The sequence below is a fragment of the Thermobia domestica genome, chromosome 3 (assembly GCF_964235325.1).
Source record: "Thermobia domestica chromosome 3, izTheDome1.hap1.1, whole genome shotgun sequence".
NCBI classification, from domain to species: Eukaryota; Metazoa; Arthropoda; class Insecta; order Zygentoma; family Lepismatidae; genus Thermobia; species Thermobia domestica.
The window spans coordinates 309,987,718-310,003,390 of NC_137456.1; the positions used below are offsets into that span (position 1 = coordinate 309,987,718).

At 37.6% G+C, this 15,673-nt stretch overlaps 1 protein-coding gene across 1 annotated transcript in view; it reads left to right on the forward strand.

The window, feature by feature from the left end:
- The window catches only part of LOC145681142 (E3 ubiquitin-protein ligase HERC2-like), a 314,525-nt gene that overhangs the window by 115,226 nt on the left and 183,626 nt on the right, over positions 1 to 15,673 (forward strand). The window contains 3 exon segments of the mRNA XM_081752576.1: positions 4,761 to 4,902; positions 11,856 to 12,012; positions 13,830 to 13,997. Of these exon segments, the coding sequence (XP_081608702.1) occupies positions 4,761 to 4,902; positions 11,856 to 12,012; positions 13,830 to 13,997 (467 nt within the window).

The window sequence follows — 15,673 nt, forward strand, 5'->3', positions numbered from 1 at the left end:
TTGCATCCACGCCCGCCGAGTTTTATTACCAGGATATTGTGCAGCTGCAAGAACGTTGCAAAAGATGTTGATGCTGATGGAGATAACTTTAAAATCTAAAGATTCGTACCGTCCACTGTATTGCTCTTTGTTTACCACTGCTCTCGAACGGCAAGAAGTTTCTTAGTTACCTTGCAAGTAAAGTTTTATTACGTATCGTGGCTATTACGCTTATCTTCCAAACGTCAAAATTGCAGAAAGAACATTTGACTTATATAGCAGAAAAGTTACAGAAGGTATCACTTTATTCTACTCAGAGTGGTATTTTAAATCCTTCGTACGGGTATAGAAAGTTCATTGTCTGTCTTTCAATGAATGACTAATGATCTATACTTTATCAATTTCGTGTTTCACGTCTTTAAATTGTTTTGAAAGGTACTAGGGCATTACTTTATTCTACACCCGTATATGTTCATGTTTTTAAATTCTTTTCAAGAGGTACTGGGCAATACTATATTTTCACCCGTATATGTTCTTTTATTCTAACATTTGTGCTTGTTTTCGTCATGCGTGTATAGGAGTTTGGCAGGCACAGTACGTGAGGTTTCTTGTGGAACTTGAGAATCACATTTCGAACGAACTGTGTTTGTACGACTCTTGAAATGATATGCTCTTTCAACAGTTGTTCATTATCAATTGTTACGCCACCAAATTACTGCTAAAGAGCACATTTACCGGTACTTAAGATAGTATTGGCAGATAGTATTATGTTACTCTCCTAAAGCAAAATCAATTTCTTTCGTATAGCTGTTTTCCTGTAACTTTATTTCTGTAGTTACCACCTAGAAATTCATCACTGTACTTTATATTTTATGTATAGCTCCTATTTATTTATTTATTTTATTATTTATTGTGGTTTTCGCAGAATCGCGGTGGCTCAGTGGTAGAACATTCACCTCTGGTGCTAGGGGTCCCGGGTTCGATCCCAGCCCCCGCCAAGTGAACTTTGTGGTGGACAAACACCGTGTGCGTGGGTTTTCTCGGGGTTCTCCCGTTTCCTCCCACTTTCTTCATTCCACCATTTTCATTCATTACTCATCATCACCGTCTCCTTTAGCCTAACCGGCATAACCGTGGGACGTAAAACTCAAAGATTTCATTTCATTTTACTAATGGTATCAAGCATTCAAAATATTTTTTAAGTGAATTTTTCGTTTATATATTATTTACATAATGATTATTTGTTTGACTGTCAAATTAATATTTTAAAAGTCCCGTTTCTGAAATTCTTGAATACGTTGTTTGATTGTTGTTTTGTTAATTTCGAAAACACCCATTTCAATCTTCAATGTTTCTTAACATAATGAGTATCTCTGAATCAATTTAATATCAATGAACATCGTTGTTTGTTCAGTTGTTGTTGATTAGCTGTAACAGAGCCTTTCAGTTAGCAAGCAAAAACGTTTCCACATGTGTTGATGATTAGCAAGGCTGTTTGATTAGGTTATCTGTAGAAATTGAATCATTGCCGTCCGAGCGTATCATAAATAACTAGCAACAGATATTGCGAGTTTGTATTGGATTTTATTGTTTGCTATGAGCAAAGCTTAACGCAGTATACTTGACATTTATGCCAAGTAACGAATAACGTTCCATCTTTTCTATATTCTGTCACGAAATAGTTTTGTAACCTTTGAATTGTTTGACAACAGTTACATGAATAGCAATGGTTTCATCTATTGTTCGTATATGTTCTTATGTGCTTGGACATAAGAACAACAGATGGCAGTACTGCTACTCATGTCATTGTTGTCGAACAATTCAAAGTCTTGCAAAACTATTTTCGTAATAGATTATATTAGAAAACAGTACGTTATTCGTTACTTGGCCTAAATGCAAAATATACTGGGTAAAGCTTTACTTACAGCAAACAATAAAATCCATTGCAAATTCTCAATGCCAGTTACTAGTTATTTTTGATATGCTCAGAAGGCGATGTACTTGGTGTTAAATTAACGCACAAGTAACATGCTAAAGTGGTAGTCATTTTGTGTTATTTTAATACCTCATTTTTTGCTGTGTAGGCACACTGATTATAGAAGAAAGAAAAACTTCAATAAATCTATCGTGCAACTGTTGTTTAACTTTCTTTAGTGTGTTAGCATCTATTTTCTCCGGAAGAAGCTATCTGCACTTCAGATACTCAAGAAACCTCTTGTATTGTACAGTCCGCAGCAAAAAACCTGCAACATGAGCATCTAAGTGTATTGTGAAACTACGCCTAACAGCGCAGGGAATCAACATAACGTTTAAGTGGTACGAATCACGCCAGGAGAAACCTCGGCGTCCTCCCCTGCACACTTATTTTGGTGCAAAACACTTCGTCGTTTCACAATAAACATACATGCTCATGTTGCAGGTTTCTTGCAGCGGACTGTACAAAATACTTGGTAAACACTTGCAGTCTCTATACACTTGTAAATGCTGGTTATACAAAATCTTACACACCAACTAAGAAGGATTATTGGTAGTATGTGACACACATGTGTCATTCTTTAGTCAGATTGATCACAAACATATTTCTTACTTTATTTGATATTCTTCTTTTCTCTTTCGTTATAATGAGTCATTCTTCTAATTCAGATGGCATTTACAAGACACGTGGCTATATCAAATGTGGCGTTTCATCTCTAAGGTCGAAGTTAAGCAAGATTGGTTTCAGTAAGTTTCGTCGAAATTTTATTTCTATGCTATTGTACTCTGCGAGACGCATGTTGCACTTTATTGCACACAGCTAGGAATTGAATTCAAAGCTATTGTATGCAAGAATGCAAACGAGACACATATCTGAGATAAAAATAATATTTATAGTTCTATAGAATGGAGAATAATGAATGCGACTGCCATTTTCAGGGAAAAAAGGACCAAGAAATTAGATTTAAAGAAGTGAGATAAAATTATACGTAGAAGGGTAGAAGTGCTTTATAATAAGATTATACTATACTTCACAAAGCACTGGACATATGATACAAACATAGCGCTGAGAGAAAACTAGAAGAGGTATTTTGAGGAAGGAAGCAAATGTTGCCAACTAATGATTCGATTTTATGGTACTAAACTTATTAAAAAGTGAGCGAGATTATGTCAAAATTTGCTCACAGAACTTTGAACATGTTTAATCTTTATTTCGTTCTTTTTTTCTTTTTTTTTATTTTTTTATTTTAATGCTTCAGATGGAGTGAGATCAACCTTAAGCATGTTACCAATTATTCCACTTCATTTACATGTTATTAATTAGACGAATTACAGTTTGAAATAAGTATGATAAGTAGTTTTGTAATTTTGATTAAAAAGGCTTCGATAAAAAAACTCTTTCTGTTATATTTTGATTCGTAAAGTAATTTAACTCTTTGATTTTAGGGTTTTCTTTATTTATTTATTGTGCACTCATGTCCAAAATTATTGTCGCATGTCTATAAATATGTTGTTGTAGGAATATAATTTGATAATGAATTCGTGTTATAATGTTAGTATGTGTATAATCGGCAAAGACATGTATGCGGAAAATTTCATGTCAAAAGAGTAGTAAATAAGAACAATAAAACGAAAATAAAATTTTCTTGTCCATTTAGCAACATTTTGTTTTTCTTATTCTAATTTTCGTATTTATAATTCTTTTTCCTATGAAATTTACCACAAATATTCATTTCTCGATTATACACACAGTATCAGTATTAAAAGTACCCTGCAAAATCATTATCAAATTATATTCTTACAAGAAGACAGTTATAGATATGCGACAATCATTTTGGACATGAGTGTACATTTGAAAAACCTGAAAGAGAATGCCGATCTTAGTGTCAAACAAACGAGCAACAAAACAGATATGAAAGTATGAAATTATCTTCTTTCCAGTATATGAAAAAAAAAAAAAAAAAAAATGAAATCTTTCAGTTTAATGTTCCACAATTATGCCTTTTAGGCTAAAGAAGACTGATGATTACGGCAAGTGAATGATGATGGAAAAACTGGTGGAATGAGAATGTGCGACAAAACGAGATTATCCCGAGAAAACTCACCGACACGATGTTGTCCACTACAAACTTACCTGGCCGAAGATAAACCAAGACTCTACGCATCAGAAGTAAGCGCTCTACTTCTGAGCCACCATGGTGCGCCCCTTGTGAAAAAGATTTTTACCACAATCTTCGAGTTTTTTTTTTTCCGTCTTACCGTTATTAGACAGCATTTATTTCTTACACTAAACAGTTCTTGGTTTCCTCAGCGGTGTATCGCTTTCCTTGCTGATGTAGTGGGTGGCGCGTGTGCCTTTGGCGCACGAGTTCCGAGTTCAATACTCGGTGGGAAAACACCGAACGCACTACAGTGGTTCAGATCCCAGTTTAAACTAGGTCTCGTCCTATAGTGTCTCGGTGGTGACAAGAGGCGGTAAATACAAATCAGTCAGTCATATAGCTGACTTTATTTTATTTGTGTACTGTTTTTGCAGTTTCATCGTACGATGTTACTTTTACGTTTAATTTTATCACACGCATTAAATCTAATTTCCATGTTCTTTCTATCCCTAAAAATGGCAGGAGTATTTAGCTGCAGAAAGTATCAGGAGAAATTACTCTCTAATGTACGGAACCGTAAGCAGTATATTTCATTTCAAATTCAAAGCTATTTAATTTCTTATTTGCTTTTCTGTAATACTTTATGTAGAACATTTCATGCATTGTTTGCTAAGTAATTTTCTATGTGTACTTATTTTGAAATAGTTCCTCCTCATTCACCTGTAATGAGTCAGAAACCTCCTGAAGATATTCCAATGATAAGAAAAGCTGATTTGGAAAACCATAATCGGGATGGAGGACTATGGATTGTTATAAATGGCAAAGTTTATGATGTACAGGATTTCAGGTGAGTTGAAGTCTCTTTTTTTATATCTATTGGTAGTGTGTTTTTTATATGATCCGATAGATTTTAAACTATGTAAGCTATTTGAAAAGAAGGCATTTAATATTTAGCAGTGGCTTACCTCTATATATGTCTAAGTACTATAGAGGTGATTGTGCTGGTGGTCACTGGCGCAAATCCCGGGGGGGACGAGGGGGACATGTCCCCCCAGTCTTCGACCTGGGGGGACTGTCCCCCCCAATAATCTGTCGTGAAAAGTGCTTTTTGGGATAAGTGTGATGATTTGTGTCCGACTGCCACAAAGGAATGTAAGATGAAATTGATTCTCTTGGCTTTTCCATTTTCTTAAAAGAAAGAATCGTATTCTGTAGTATGTATTTCAAACTGAACTTCGTGCTGTAGTGCGTTTAGTAGTCACATCAACATGTATTAATTCCACTTCCGCTACTTGGGCACCAATTGCAATAAATGCCAGAGGAGGATATGTACCTCTCCTTATGCTGAAAAGTCTCAACTGTAGGTACGGGCACAAATTCCGGAGAAATGGGGGAACATGCCCCTCCAACATTGGAACTGGAGGCTCTCCCAATAATCTGATTTGAAAAGTGCTTTTTGCAGATAAGCGTGATGATATGTGTCCCACTGCCACAAAGGAAAGTGAAATGAAATTGGTTTCTCTTGGCTTTTCCATTTTTAATGAAAATGAAAATGAAGGTGTGCGACTGTGCGTGACGTAACCTGATGTGAAATCTTATCTCCTCCTCTCCCCTAGGCCCTAGCACACGAAGAGTATATAGACTACCCAATGTCAGTAGAACCCATCTTTTCAGTAAATGCGCATTTCATCTATTTGTAGTATCGGCCTAGGCATCTACTCATGCTACGTAAGCTAACTAACTCTATGGCCTATGGAACCCGGAGGTTCAATGCCGCGTTCACAAAAACTCTCCACTGACTTCTATCCTTAGCTAACTGCATCCAGTTTCTACTTTGTATTTCTATTAATGCGAGATCCATCTTAATAATGTCCTCCCATCTGAACCTAGGTCTTCCTAATGGTCGTTTTCCGATTGGTCATCCAGTCAAGACTTTGAAAGTCTTTCTACTTTATTCCATTCTAGCTACATGACCTGCCCACCTAAGCCTCCTAGACTTGATGACCCTAACATGTTTGGTAATCCGTATAAATTATGTAGTTCCTCATTGTGAAATTTTCATTCCCCATTCCCGTTTCTCTTGGGTCCGAATATTCGTCTCAGGATCTTGTTCTCAAAAACTTTCAGTCTATGTTGTTCCCTCAGAGTAAGCGACCATGTTTCGGAACCATACAGAACAACAGGCATGATTATCATTTTATATATTTTAAGCTTCAAATTCCTCGACAGAATTCGCGACGACAAGAGATTTTGAACTGAATAATAACACGAATTCCCTGTTTTTAGTCGACATTTAATTTCTTCGTGAATATGATTTTCGTCTGTTAATATTGATCTTAGATATGTGAAAGTATCCACTTTATCAAAAGTATTATTTAATGTTTTAACGCATTCATAATTTTCCGTATTCCGGTCCCGACGCACTTCCATGTACTTAGTTTTCTCTCCATTTACTTCTAAAATCATGTCCCTGCAAGCGTTTAATAAGACCTCTGCATTTCTTTCTATTGTTCTCCTATCATCCCTAATTAAATTTACATCATCAGCGTACGCCATAACCTGGTAAACAGCGTTCAACTATAGGCCCTGGTTGTTATCTTTGATTTTCCATATATCGTATTCCAGGACAAAGTTAAATAATAATGGCGTCAACTCATCTTCTTGTTTCAGACCATTCTCGATGTGAAAGCTCGTGGATAAAAATTTTCCTACCCGCACTTTACTTTGGGACTCATTTAAACATGCTTTAATTAATCTAATTAGCTTTTTCGGTATTCCAAATTCTGTAAGAACGTTGTACAACCGTTCTCTCCTAACCGAGTCGTAAGCGTTTTTAAAATCAATAAATAGTTGATGTACCGGGCTATTGTATTCCCACTTGTTTTCGAGTATTTGGCGAATGGTGGTCGATAGTTGATCGATTTCGTCTGAATCCGCACTGATAATCCCCAATAATTTCATCTACGTATGGGGTCAATCTTGCTAATAGAATGTTTGAAAGGATTTTATAGGATGTTGACAGAAGAGAGATGCCTCGATAATTATTACAGTCAGTTTTATCGCCTGATTGTGGATTGGAACAATGATTGATTCTTTCCACTCTTGTGGAAATTCTTCCTTGTTCCAGACAAGGAGGATGAGTTTGTGTATCTTGTTCCACAATATTTTGCCTCCAGCTAAAATTAACTCAGCCGGAATTTCGTCTATACCCTGAGATTTGTGTTTCTTTAATTTCTTTATAGCGATTTCTACTTCTATTCGGTTGGGTTCTGCCGTAGTTTTTGGCAAATCGCCAAAGAAATCTTTCCATCTATTTAAAATGCTGTCTGTATCATTGAGAACTGTTCCGTCAGCTTGCTTTAATACAAGCACGAGGTTGATAGCCTTTCTTTAATTTGCTGATCCCTTTATACATGTCCCGAATGTTTTTATTTTTACTATTATCTCCAAGTTCTTTAATTTTAGCTTTCGAAAAATTGCATTTCTTTTTTCTAAAAGTTTTGGAAGTTTCTCGCCTGATTTTACAGAATTTTCCGTAGTTATTTCATTCAGATTTTGTAGCCAACGTAATTTTGCCTGTTTTCTCTTCTCTGCTAGTTTAATGCATTCCTGGTCGAACCATGGTTTGTTCCTACGTATTTCCACGTGCCCCAATTTTTCTTTTGAGACAGGATGCTTCGTAAGGAAAGAAAAGAATCCAGTCGCTGGAATATTTTTCTCCATAATCGTAAGGTTATATCTGTTAAGTAAAGAGTATATGACATGCGTCAGATTTCTGTAACAATTCCTGTAATGCTATTGAGATTATCATAATTTTGCTCAAATAAGAGTATTGTTACGTCATACACAATTGATATTCTTTCTTCGTAGTTTTGGGGGAGTCATTATTTATATTATTATAAAATAATTTTAACGTGGACCTTTGTGGATGCCTAATTAGAAATATACCAATTACAGAGGTTGTTCAGTCTACATTTGGCTAAATTCGATTTACCTAAAAATTTAGAAGGATCCATGGCGACAGGTCCGTAAGTGCTCGATGTGTTTCCCTTGGTTCCTAACAATAGCCCGACAGCGTAATTTCCACTGTAATAGGCTTCTCTTAAGAACTGGGAGGGGAACCTTGTCCCATTTCCTTTGCACAGCCTTCCAAAGTCCTTCCACAGTCGTCATACGACGTTTTCCCAAAACCCGCTTCAGCAATCCAAATCCACAATAGTCCATAGGACTTGCATCTGGAGATTTACAGGTACCTCATTGAAAGGTATCACCTGTATACCACTTGCCTCCTCCATCTTCCTGTAGAATGCGAGGGACGATCGTGTGGTATGTGATGAAGCCTTGTCCATGTGAATGCGAACCAAACTGGCGTCATTTCCGTACATTGTTGGAATCTCATGCTCGTAGATCGGCCGCATGATCTGCTCCTGAAAATACTGCGAATTTATTTTGCAGTTCTTCGCCATCCTACGAATCTTCAGTTTACCCCGGTAACAGTAGCCAGTAACGACCATGAACCCTTTTGGGAAGGATTATTTACAGACACGGACCCATCTTCTGAAGTTCTTGGCGCCTTTCTCTCGGTACATGATGGCTCTCGGTTTGCCGCAGTCGGAAAGATAAATCCATGCTTCATCGAGCGTTACGACGTACATCATCCTTTGTTTTGCCAGATGATGTTCGTAAAGCTTCCGGGCGTTACACTTTCGTTCCTTTTGGTGAGCATCCGTGAGAAGATGGCCGCGAGCTTTCATGACTTTTTCCAGCTTGAGTAGATGGTGTAACGTCCGGCTCACAGTCCCCAAAGACACGTCAAGACGATTAGTCATACACCTTTCTGTTGGCGGATTATCTTGCATTGCCATTTTGCGAAGTTTCCTCTGCATGGTGGATGTGGCCTTGGTGCATTCCCGCTTCCTAGGCAACTTCGTTGGTGATCCAAATGGTGGAGCTTCGTTGCCCTTGTACTTTTTAATAACATTTTTTATTCCACTTAAGCTGATGTTGCACCATTCTTCTTGCACTGTTTTCTAATGACAGAAACACTAAAGTGGGCGTCATAAAGACCTGCAACATAGTCTTCCCAAAACCGGCTTAGTTTTGGTGGCATTTTGGTCACAGAGCGGAAACCCACACACTTGGAAACAAATTTAACACAACACTCACAACAATGGTCCTGTTTTGTGCGTTATTGTCGTCCGCGCGGAAAAAAACAACTCCGTTCCCAGGAAGCCACTGCACAACAGTGCAGGACGCCACGAGCCAGATCGGGTGAGTCCATTCTACCCGGGAGGGGGAAGGAACGAAATCGGCCAAACGTAGGCTGAACAACCTCTGCAGATTTCAGAATGTATTCACGGGAGTCATTTGTAATACTGATATGTACTACTACTTCATGTACAACGCCGAATATATAATATACTCTACAACAGGTTCACCTCAGATTAATCTACCGTAATATGAGTTTCATCTCCCTTCCCTAGAATAAGCCTTAAATCTGCCCACCTCGCAATGTTGAAGACAACCAATGGCGTATTTAGGATTTTATTTCGAGGGGCTATGCCCAACACAGGGAAGGAAGTGGGCAATTGCCCACCTGAGTTTGAGAATTAAATATATTTTAATTTATGCATAAATTGAAGTTATAATGGCAAGAATTGCATACCGATAAATCCTGTATGATATGATACAAAAATTTACGAGTGAATCTAACCCTTTATTTTATTCATACAAGAAAAAGGAAGAATCCTTTTGGCCTACCTAATTTCCCGGGCTAATTATTCCTCCATTTTGATTTTTTTCAATTCAAACATTTCCTTCTTTTAAAAATAACTGAATGCTATAATTTTTCCTTTGTTATAATAACTGAAGTCCCGTCATGTTGATATCCGCGCAAGTTGGTGTGGAACGCCAGTTTCGCTTATCAGCTCCTTTTAGTTTAGGTGTTACTGATGACGGCCGACTTGAATCCCAAATGACAACGGTCGATAAAGTATGATAGGCGAAATGAAAGATAGTAGCATTAAGAAAAAAAAAAAAAAAAAAAAAAAAAACTACAGAAAAGTAGAAAGGACAAAAGAAAGAACAAAAGGACGCAGTTCTTACATGGAATGAAATTTGACAAATACAGTATTATTTCTGAAAAAATACCATAAGAAAATGGAAAGTCAATGACATTCTTAGAAATGGTAAGAAGGGTTATTGTTGTACGTGGAATGCGAAAAACTAACAAATTTATTTCGGAGGGAGCTTGAACCCGATAGCCCCCTAAATACGCCACTGAAGACAATTCTGTTCCCCTGATCCTCCACAGCATTGTTTTCAACTTCATAAATATTTTGAACTTCGCTTATATATATATATATATATATAATATGGAAACGGTCTTACCCGCCCGCCCCCCCCCCCAATGTTGAAGGCAAATTTGCGCCGATGCTGGTGGTTGTGCTGCTGCAACTGTTGACGACACCCCCAGCGCCAACATTGCTGTCGGTCTCACTAGCTATATTATTGAAGGAATTAATAATAATGGAAAATGGAGCTCTTTGTAGCTATATAGATAGCGTATGCACCTTTGGCGCGGGAGACCAGAGTTCGATTCCCGGTCGAGCTCATATGGTTCGGATCCCACGTTAAGGTGTGGGTCCACATTTCATATAGTCTCACTGCTGAAAGGGACATTAAACTCAAATCAATTCAAAATCGAAAAGTGGAAAATATAGATAAGATTTTTTGGGGGGTAAAATATAACGTTGACACTTTGACATAAAGTAAGTAACGTAGGCTCGAGTTCTACTAAGCTAATAATTCTGAGAATTCCTCTTCTGGGAAACCAAGATGATGGTTAAAATATATTTGGTTTCTTTATTTTTTGCAGAAACTTAAATGAAACACTCGTCGCAATAAAATTATATCTTTCCATCAATCAAGCGTTGTTCCAAGTTTAGAAGAACCTACATTGCAGTCTCAGTTTCCAAATATGGACTAAGTACATTTTCAGGTCATAGTTGCTCTTTGTAAATCAACTAACCTTTGACCCCCGCATTTGCTCGGCCTACAGCCTCGCACTCTTAAAACCCACAATTCTACCGAATTTCACAGTTTCTTTTTGTATTTCAATTACCTAAAAATAAGATTTTGTATCCCATGAAACACATATTTAAATAACATGGAGATTTGTCATTTCCGCTTTAGACCTCCTAAAAACTAAAAATGTTCAGTTTTGGCAATTTTCCTGTGGATTACTTCCGGAAGGCTACAATCATGTCAAATTTCATCATTGTAGCCCTACAAAAAGTGCCTAAACATTTTGGGGTGTAGAAGATGTCCCATATAAATAACATGGGGAAGATTTTTCAGTTGGAAATTGGAAATTTTTATTTTTGTGATTTACTTAGGTAACGATAACGAAACCGTACAGGCATACCGAATCTCAAGTTATTATTTCAATTCTAACTACCTAAAATATGAGATTATATGTTAAAAAAAAAAAAAGCCCATTTAAATAACATGGGGAATTCTTTCATCTCCCCTTTAAGATCCTCTAAAACTTAAAAAATGTTCACTTTTGGCAATTTTTCTGTAAGTTAGTCCCGAAAAGCTACAATCATGTCACATTTCAACTTTCTACGTCAACCAGAAATACCCGTTATTTTATGTCAGATCATGTAGTTTTATATATAGTTAAAATTTTCAATTTTAATGTTTTCCACAAGCATTACGACATTAGCTGTGAATGATTGTACCAGTTCGTATCCTTTTCATTTTATTTGAAAGTAGACACAAAATCTCCTGTTACAGGTCACAGTCTCCTTGTGGAAGTGAAGTGTTGCAACGATACGCAGGACGTGATGCAACTCAACCATTTGAAGCTGCAGGCCACTCTTCTGCTGCTAGAGAAATGCTACATGGTTTTCTTGTGGGAAATTATATGGATCCTGAACAGGAAGTTGTCCAGGTTTGTGCCGTTGACCACCTACAGATCACATTTTTTATTATCAGAGCATATTTAATAAAATGTATCACACACACAAAATTTGCCACTTGTCAAATTTCGTATTCAGGATGAGCAAAAAATACTTAAAAAAAAAAAAATAAATAAAAAATGAATGGAGAGTGTTTCTCAGTTATTTTAAAACCATTATCTGCTATTGCCCCTTTATTGGGACACTTATATTTTATTTTTTTTTTTATTTTCGTGATTAATGACAATGGGTATATGTATTATTGTTGTGTTGGTAGTATTGGACGTTGATATACGGAGGTGAATAATTTTATATCGTTGCTTGCCATTGTTTAGGTTTAGAATTTATTCGTTGCTGTTTCATGATGTTTCGAATGAAGAATTTGAACTTGCAGTTGCGTTTTATTAGTTGTAGCTATGTCAGTATAAATATTTATAGTTCAAAAGAGGAGTGCAATATAACACCTTCCATATTTTTTCTTTTTCCTTTTTAATCTTGGGTAAGTGTTAACTCATCGGCACGGTACACCGAAGATTTCCGATCTCGAGTCCCGGTCTAGTCATGCACTTTACTATGTGTGTACTGTAAGTGTTAAATATATTTTTCTGCAACATCTTATTATTATTGGGACATTGGCATAATGTAATTGCAACTGGCATAGTATATATAAAGAATCATAGCTAACAATGGAGCAGCCCTTTGTATAACACCTGAGTCCTGGAAAATATTAAAAAGTACTGTGTCAATGTAGTATCATCGCACTCGTTGGCAATAAGTCAATTAACCCAAAATCTATTGTGAAAAATTTTGGCAGGTAATGGGTTAAGACGACGAAATGAAAATGCATGTATAAAATATGCTATTGAGTTTAAATTAAAGATAAGTTAAAAGGCATAGTAAAATTTTAAGCAGTTTAGAAAGAGATTCTTATTTGTGTTACTTTGTGAATGTTAATGGATTTTAGTAAAGAAGTTAAAATATGGTACCAGCTTCTGTGAATTGTAGTGTACAATATGTATATTTATTTCTTGACAAAATTCTGTATAAAATCGAATCCATTTTACTCTAAAATAAAGTATTTGAAAAAATCAATAATGGGTGATTAAGAGAAAGGGTATGGAATTTTGGAGAGAAGTTAGCTAGTAGGTTGAGGGTACCATTTTAGTATTCACTTGAGGGAAGACCTGTCAGCATGGTTGGCAAGATAATTTTTGAATAAAGCAGATCAATCAATCAAGGCTTTCTCACGTTGCACCATCCTCTCAACACCCACTGTTCAGCTAAGGGTCTCCTCCCCGGGTTCCAGGTTTTGTAGACCTGGTATCCAGGTGGTGCCCGTTGATTGGCTATGGGTATTGAAGGATCGCACCCTGAGTTCGTGAGGGCCATCTTCTTTATTCAAATGTGTTGGTACAAAGAACACATAAACACCGTCTTGGTAACAGTAGCAAGACTTCAGGTGTTTTCTAATTGTCATTTACTAGAATATGCAAGTGAAGTGTGCCCCAACACTCTGAGGTTTCAAAATCATTAGCATCCATATATAAAAGAATAGCTTGTTAACCACAAAGTATAAAATAGACAGACGAGTATACTAACATTTGTTCATTTTTAAATTTTGCTTGATTATCACCTGATAACTGCACCCTTTGTCCGTGGCGAATTGAACAAATTAATTGAACTGATATTAAGTAGAATTAAACCTTACTGTGAATATTTTTACAAGAGGATTATCTTACTTTTTAGCGGATAAAAATGTCAATTTTACAGCCTTTAATGTATAAAACTAACATTATTGTACTGATTTCAGACTGTAGACGCTAATACAGTATCATCACCGTTAATGGATGCTGAACGAAGCCTGGCCTTCTTACTTGGTTTATATGCACATTTCATGGCGCATGGAACCCCTTTGCAACCAGCAGAAGTAGAATGTAAACAGTGGATAAACGCTCCTTTTCTCAAGGGTGGTCTTCAGGTAACGTATTACTGTCTAAAAATTACTGTAAAATGTTAGAGAGAAGAAAGTAAGTAATAAACTGGCGTTGTTGCCGTACATGCTGTTGTACAAGGTACCCAAAAAAGTTTTTGCCGTTTTTGACGTATCATTAATCATGCACTCACAGAGAGGAAATAAAATGACGCAGGTGCCTGCCAAGCGATCCGGAATTAGTTTTATCATCGACCTTCAGTACTATAGGCACTTTACATACATGAAGGTATCGAAGAACTTATTCGCGTGTGCTCATGGTATTACTTGAAAGTGGGTCTGTCAGCTGCAGCATCAAGTCGTCACATATGCCAGCCATTTGGGGAATATGCCACGAACGAACGCACCGCCAGGCATTGATTTCAGAAATTCCGTTCAGGAGATGTGAGTCTTTCGGACGAACCTCGCAGTGGATGACCACATGTGTTGGATAACGAGGCTCTGAAAGCAGCCATCGAGGAGGACAGTGAAATGAAATCTTTAAGTTTTACGTCCCACGGTTATGCCGGTGAGGCTAAAGGAGACGGTGATAATGAGAGATGAATGAAAATGGTGGAATGAAGAAAGTGGGAGGAAACGGGAGAACCCCGAGAAAACCCACGAGCACGGTGTTTGTCCACCACAAAGTTCACTTGGCGGGGGCTGGGATCGAACCCGGGACCCCAAGCACCAGAGGTGAACGCTCTACCACTGAGCCACCGCGCCCCCCAGGAGGACAGTGGTCTAACGTGTGATAAAGATGAAGAAAAGTTTCATATTTCCGCTGAAATAGATAAAATGCACCTGCATGGGATAGGAAAGTCATACAAGTTAAACAAGTGGGTACCCCATTCATTGTCGGCATCTAACAAGGAGAAACGAGTGACAGCCTGTTTGTTTATGCTCACTCGGCACCAGAACACCCTATCTTTGATCGCTTGCTCACTGATGACAAAAAGTGTCTCCTCTATGACACTTGCAAACGTACCAGACATCAGTTGTCGCTACGTGATTCTGTCCCTCACACCTCAAGATTCCCTTTGTACCCACGAAAGGTTATGCTCTGTATGGTGGAATTGTCTGCAAGAGGTGCAGGAGGAGCTCCTTCCCCCTGATTAGATCATCACTGCTGACCTCTATTCGCAGCATTTACAAAGGATGCACCGTACATTGGAGCGGAAGGGGAGCTGACATTGGTAAATCGTAAGGATGTGCTGTTCATGCAAGACAGTGCCAAGCTACATGTGGCAAACAGGACTCAGGAGACACTTCAGCAACTTGGTTGGGAGACACTGTGCCATGCACCATATTCGCAGGACCTTGCGCCAACAGATTACCACCTTTTTCATTCTCTCGACAACCCCTGCGTGGGAGATCTTCCGCAAAGAGAGGAGACTTGCGGAACGCACTCACGGACTTCTTAGCATCCACGACCGCTGAGTTTTATCACCAGGGTATTGTGCAGCTGCAGGAACGTTGGCAAAAGGTGTTGGATGCTGATAAGAGATTACTTCGAAGCCTAAAGGTACGTACCGTCCTATTCCTCTTTGTTTATCAATGCTCTAGAACGGCAAGATTTTTTTGATCACTTTGTACTAATGCAGTACTTCTCGGAAATTGATTTGTAAAATCTCTTTCTAGCCTAAAAGGTATTGGTAAATTTGTGTTGTTAAATAGATGAAGCA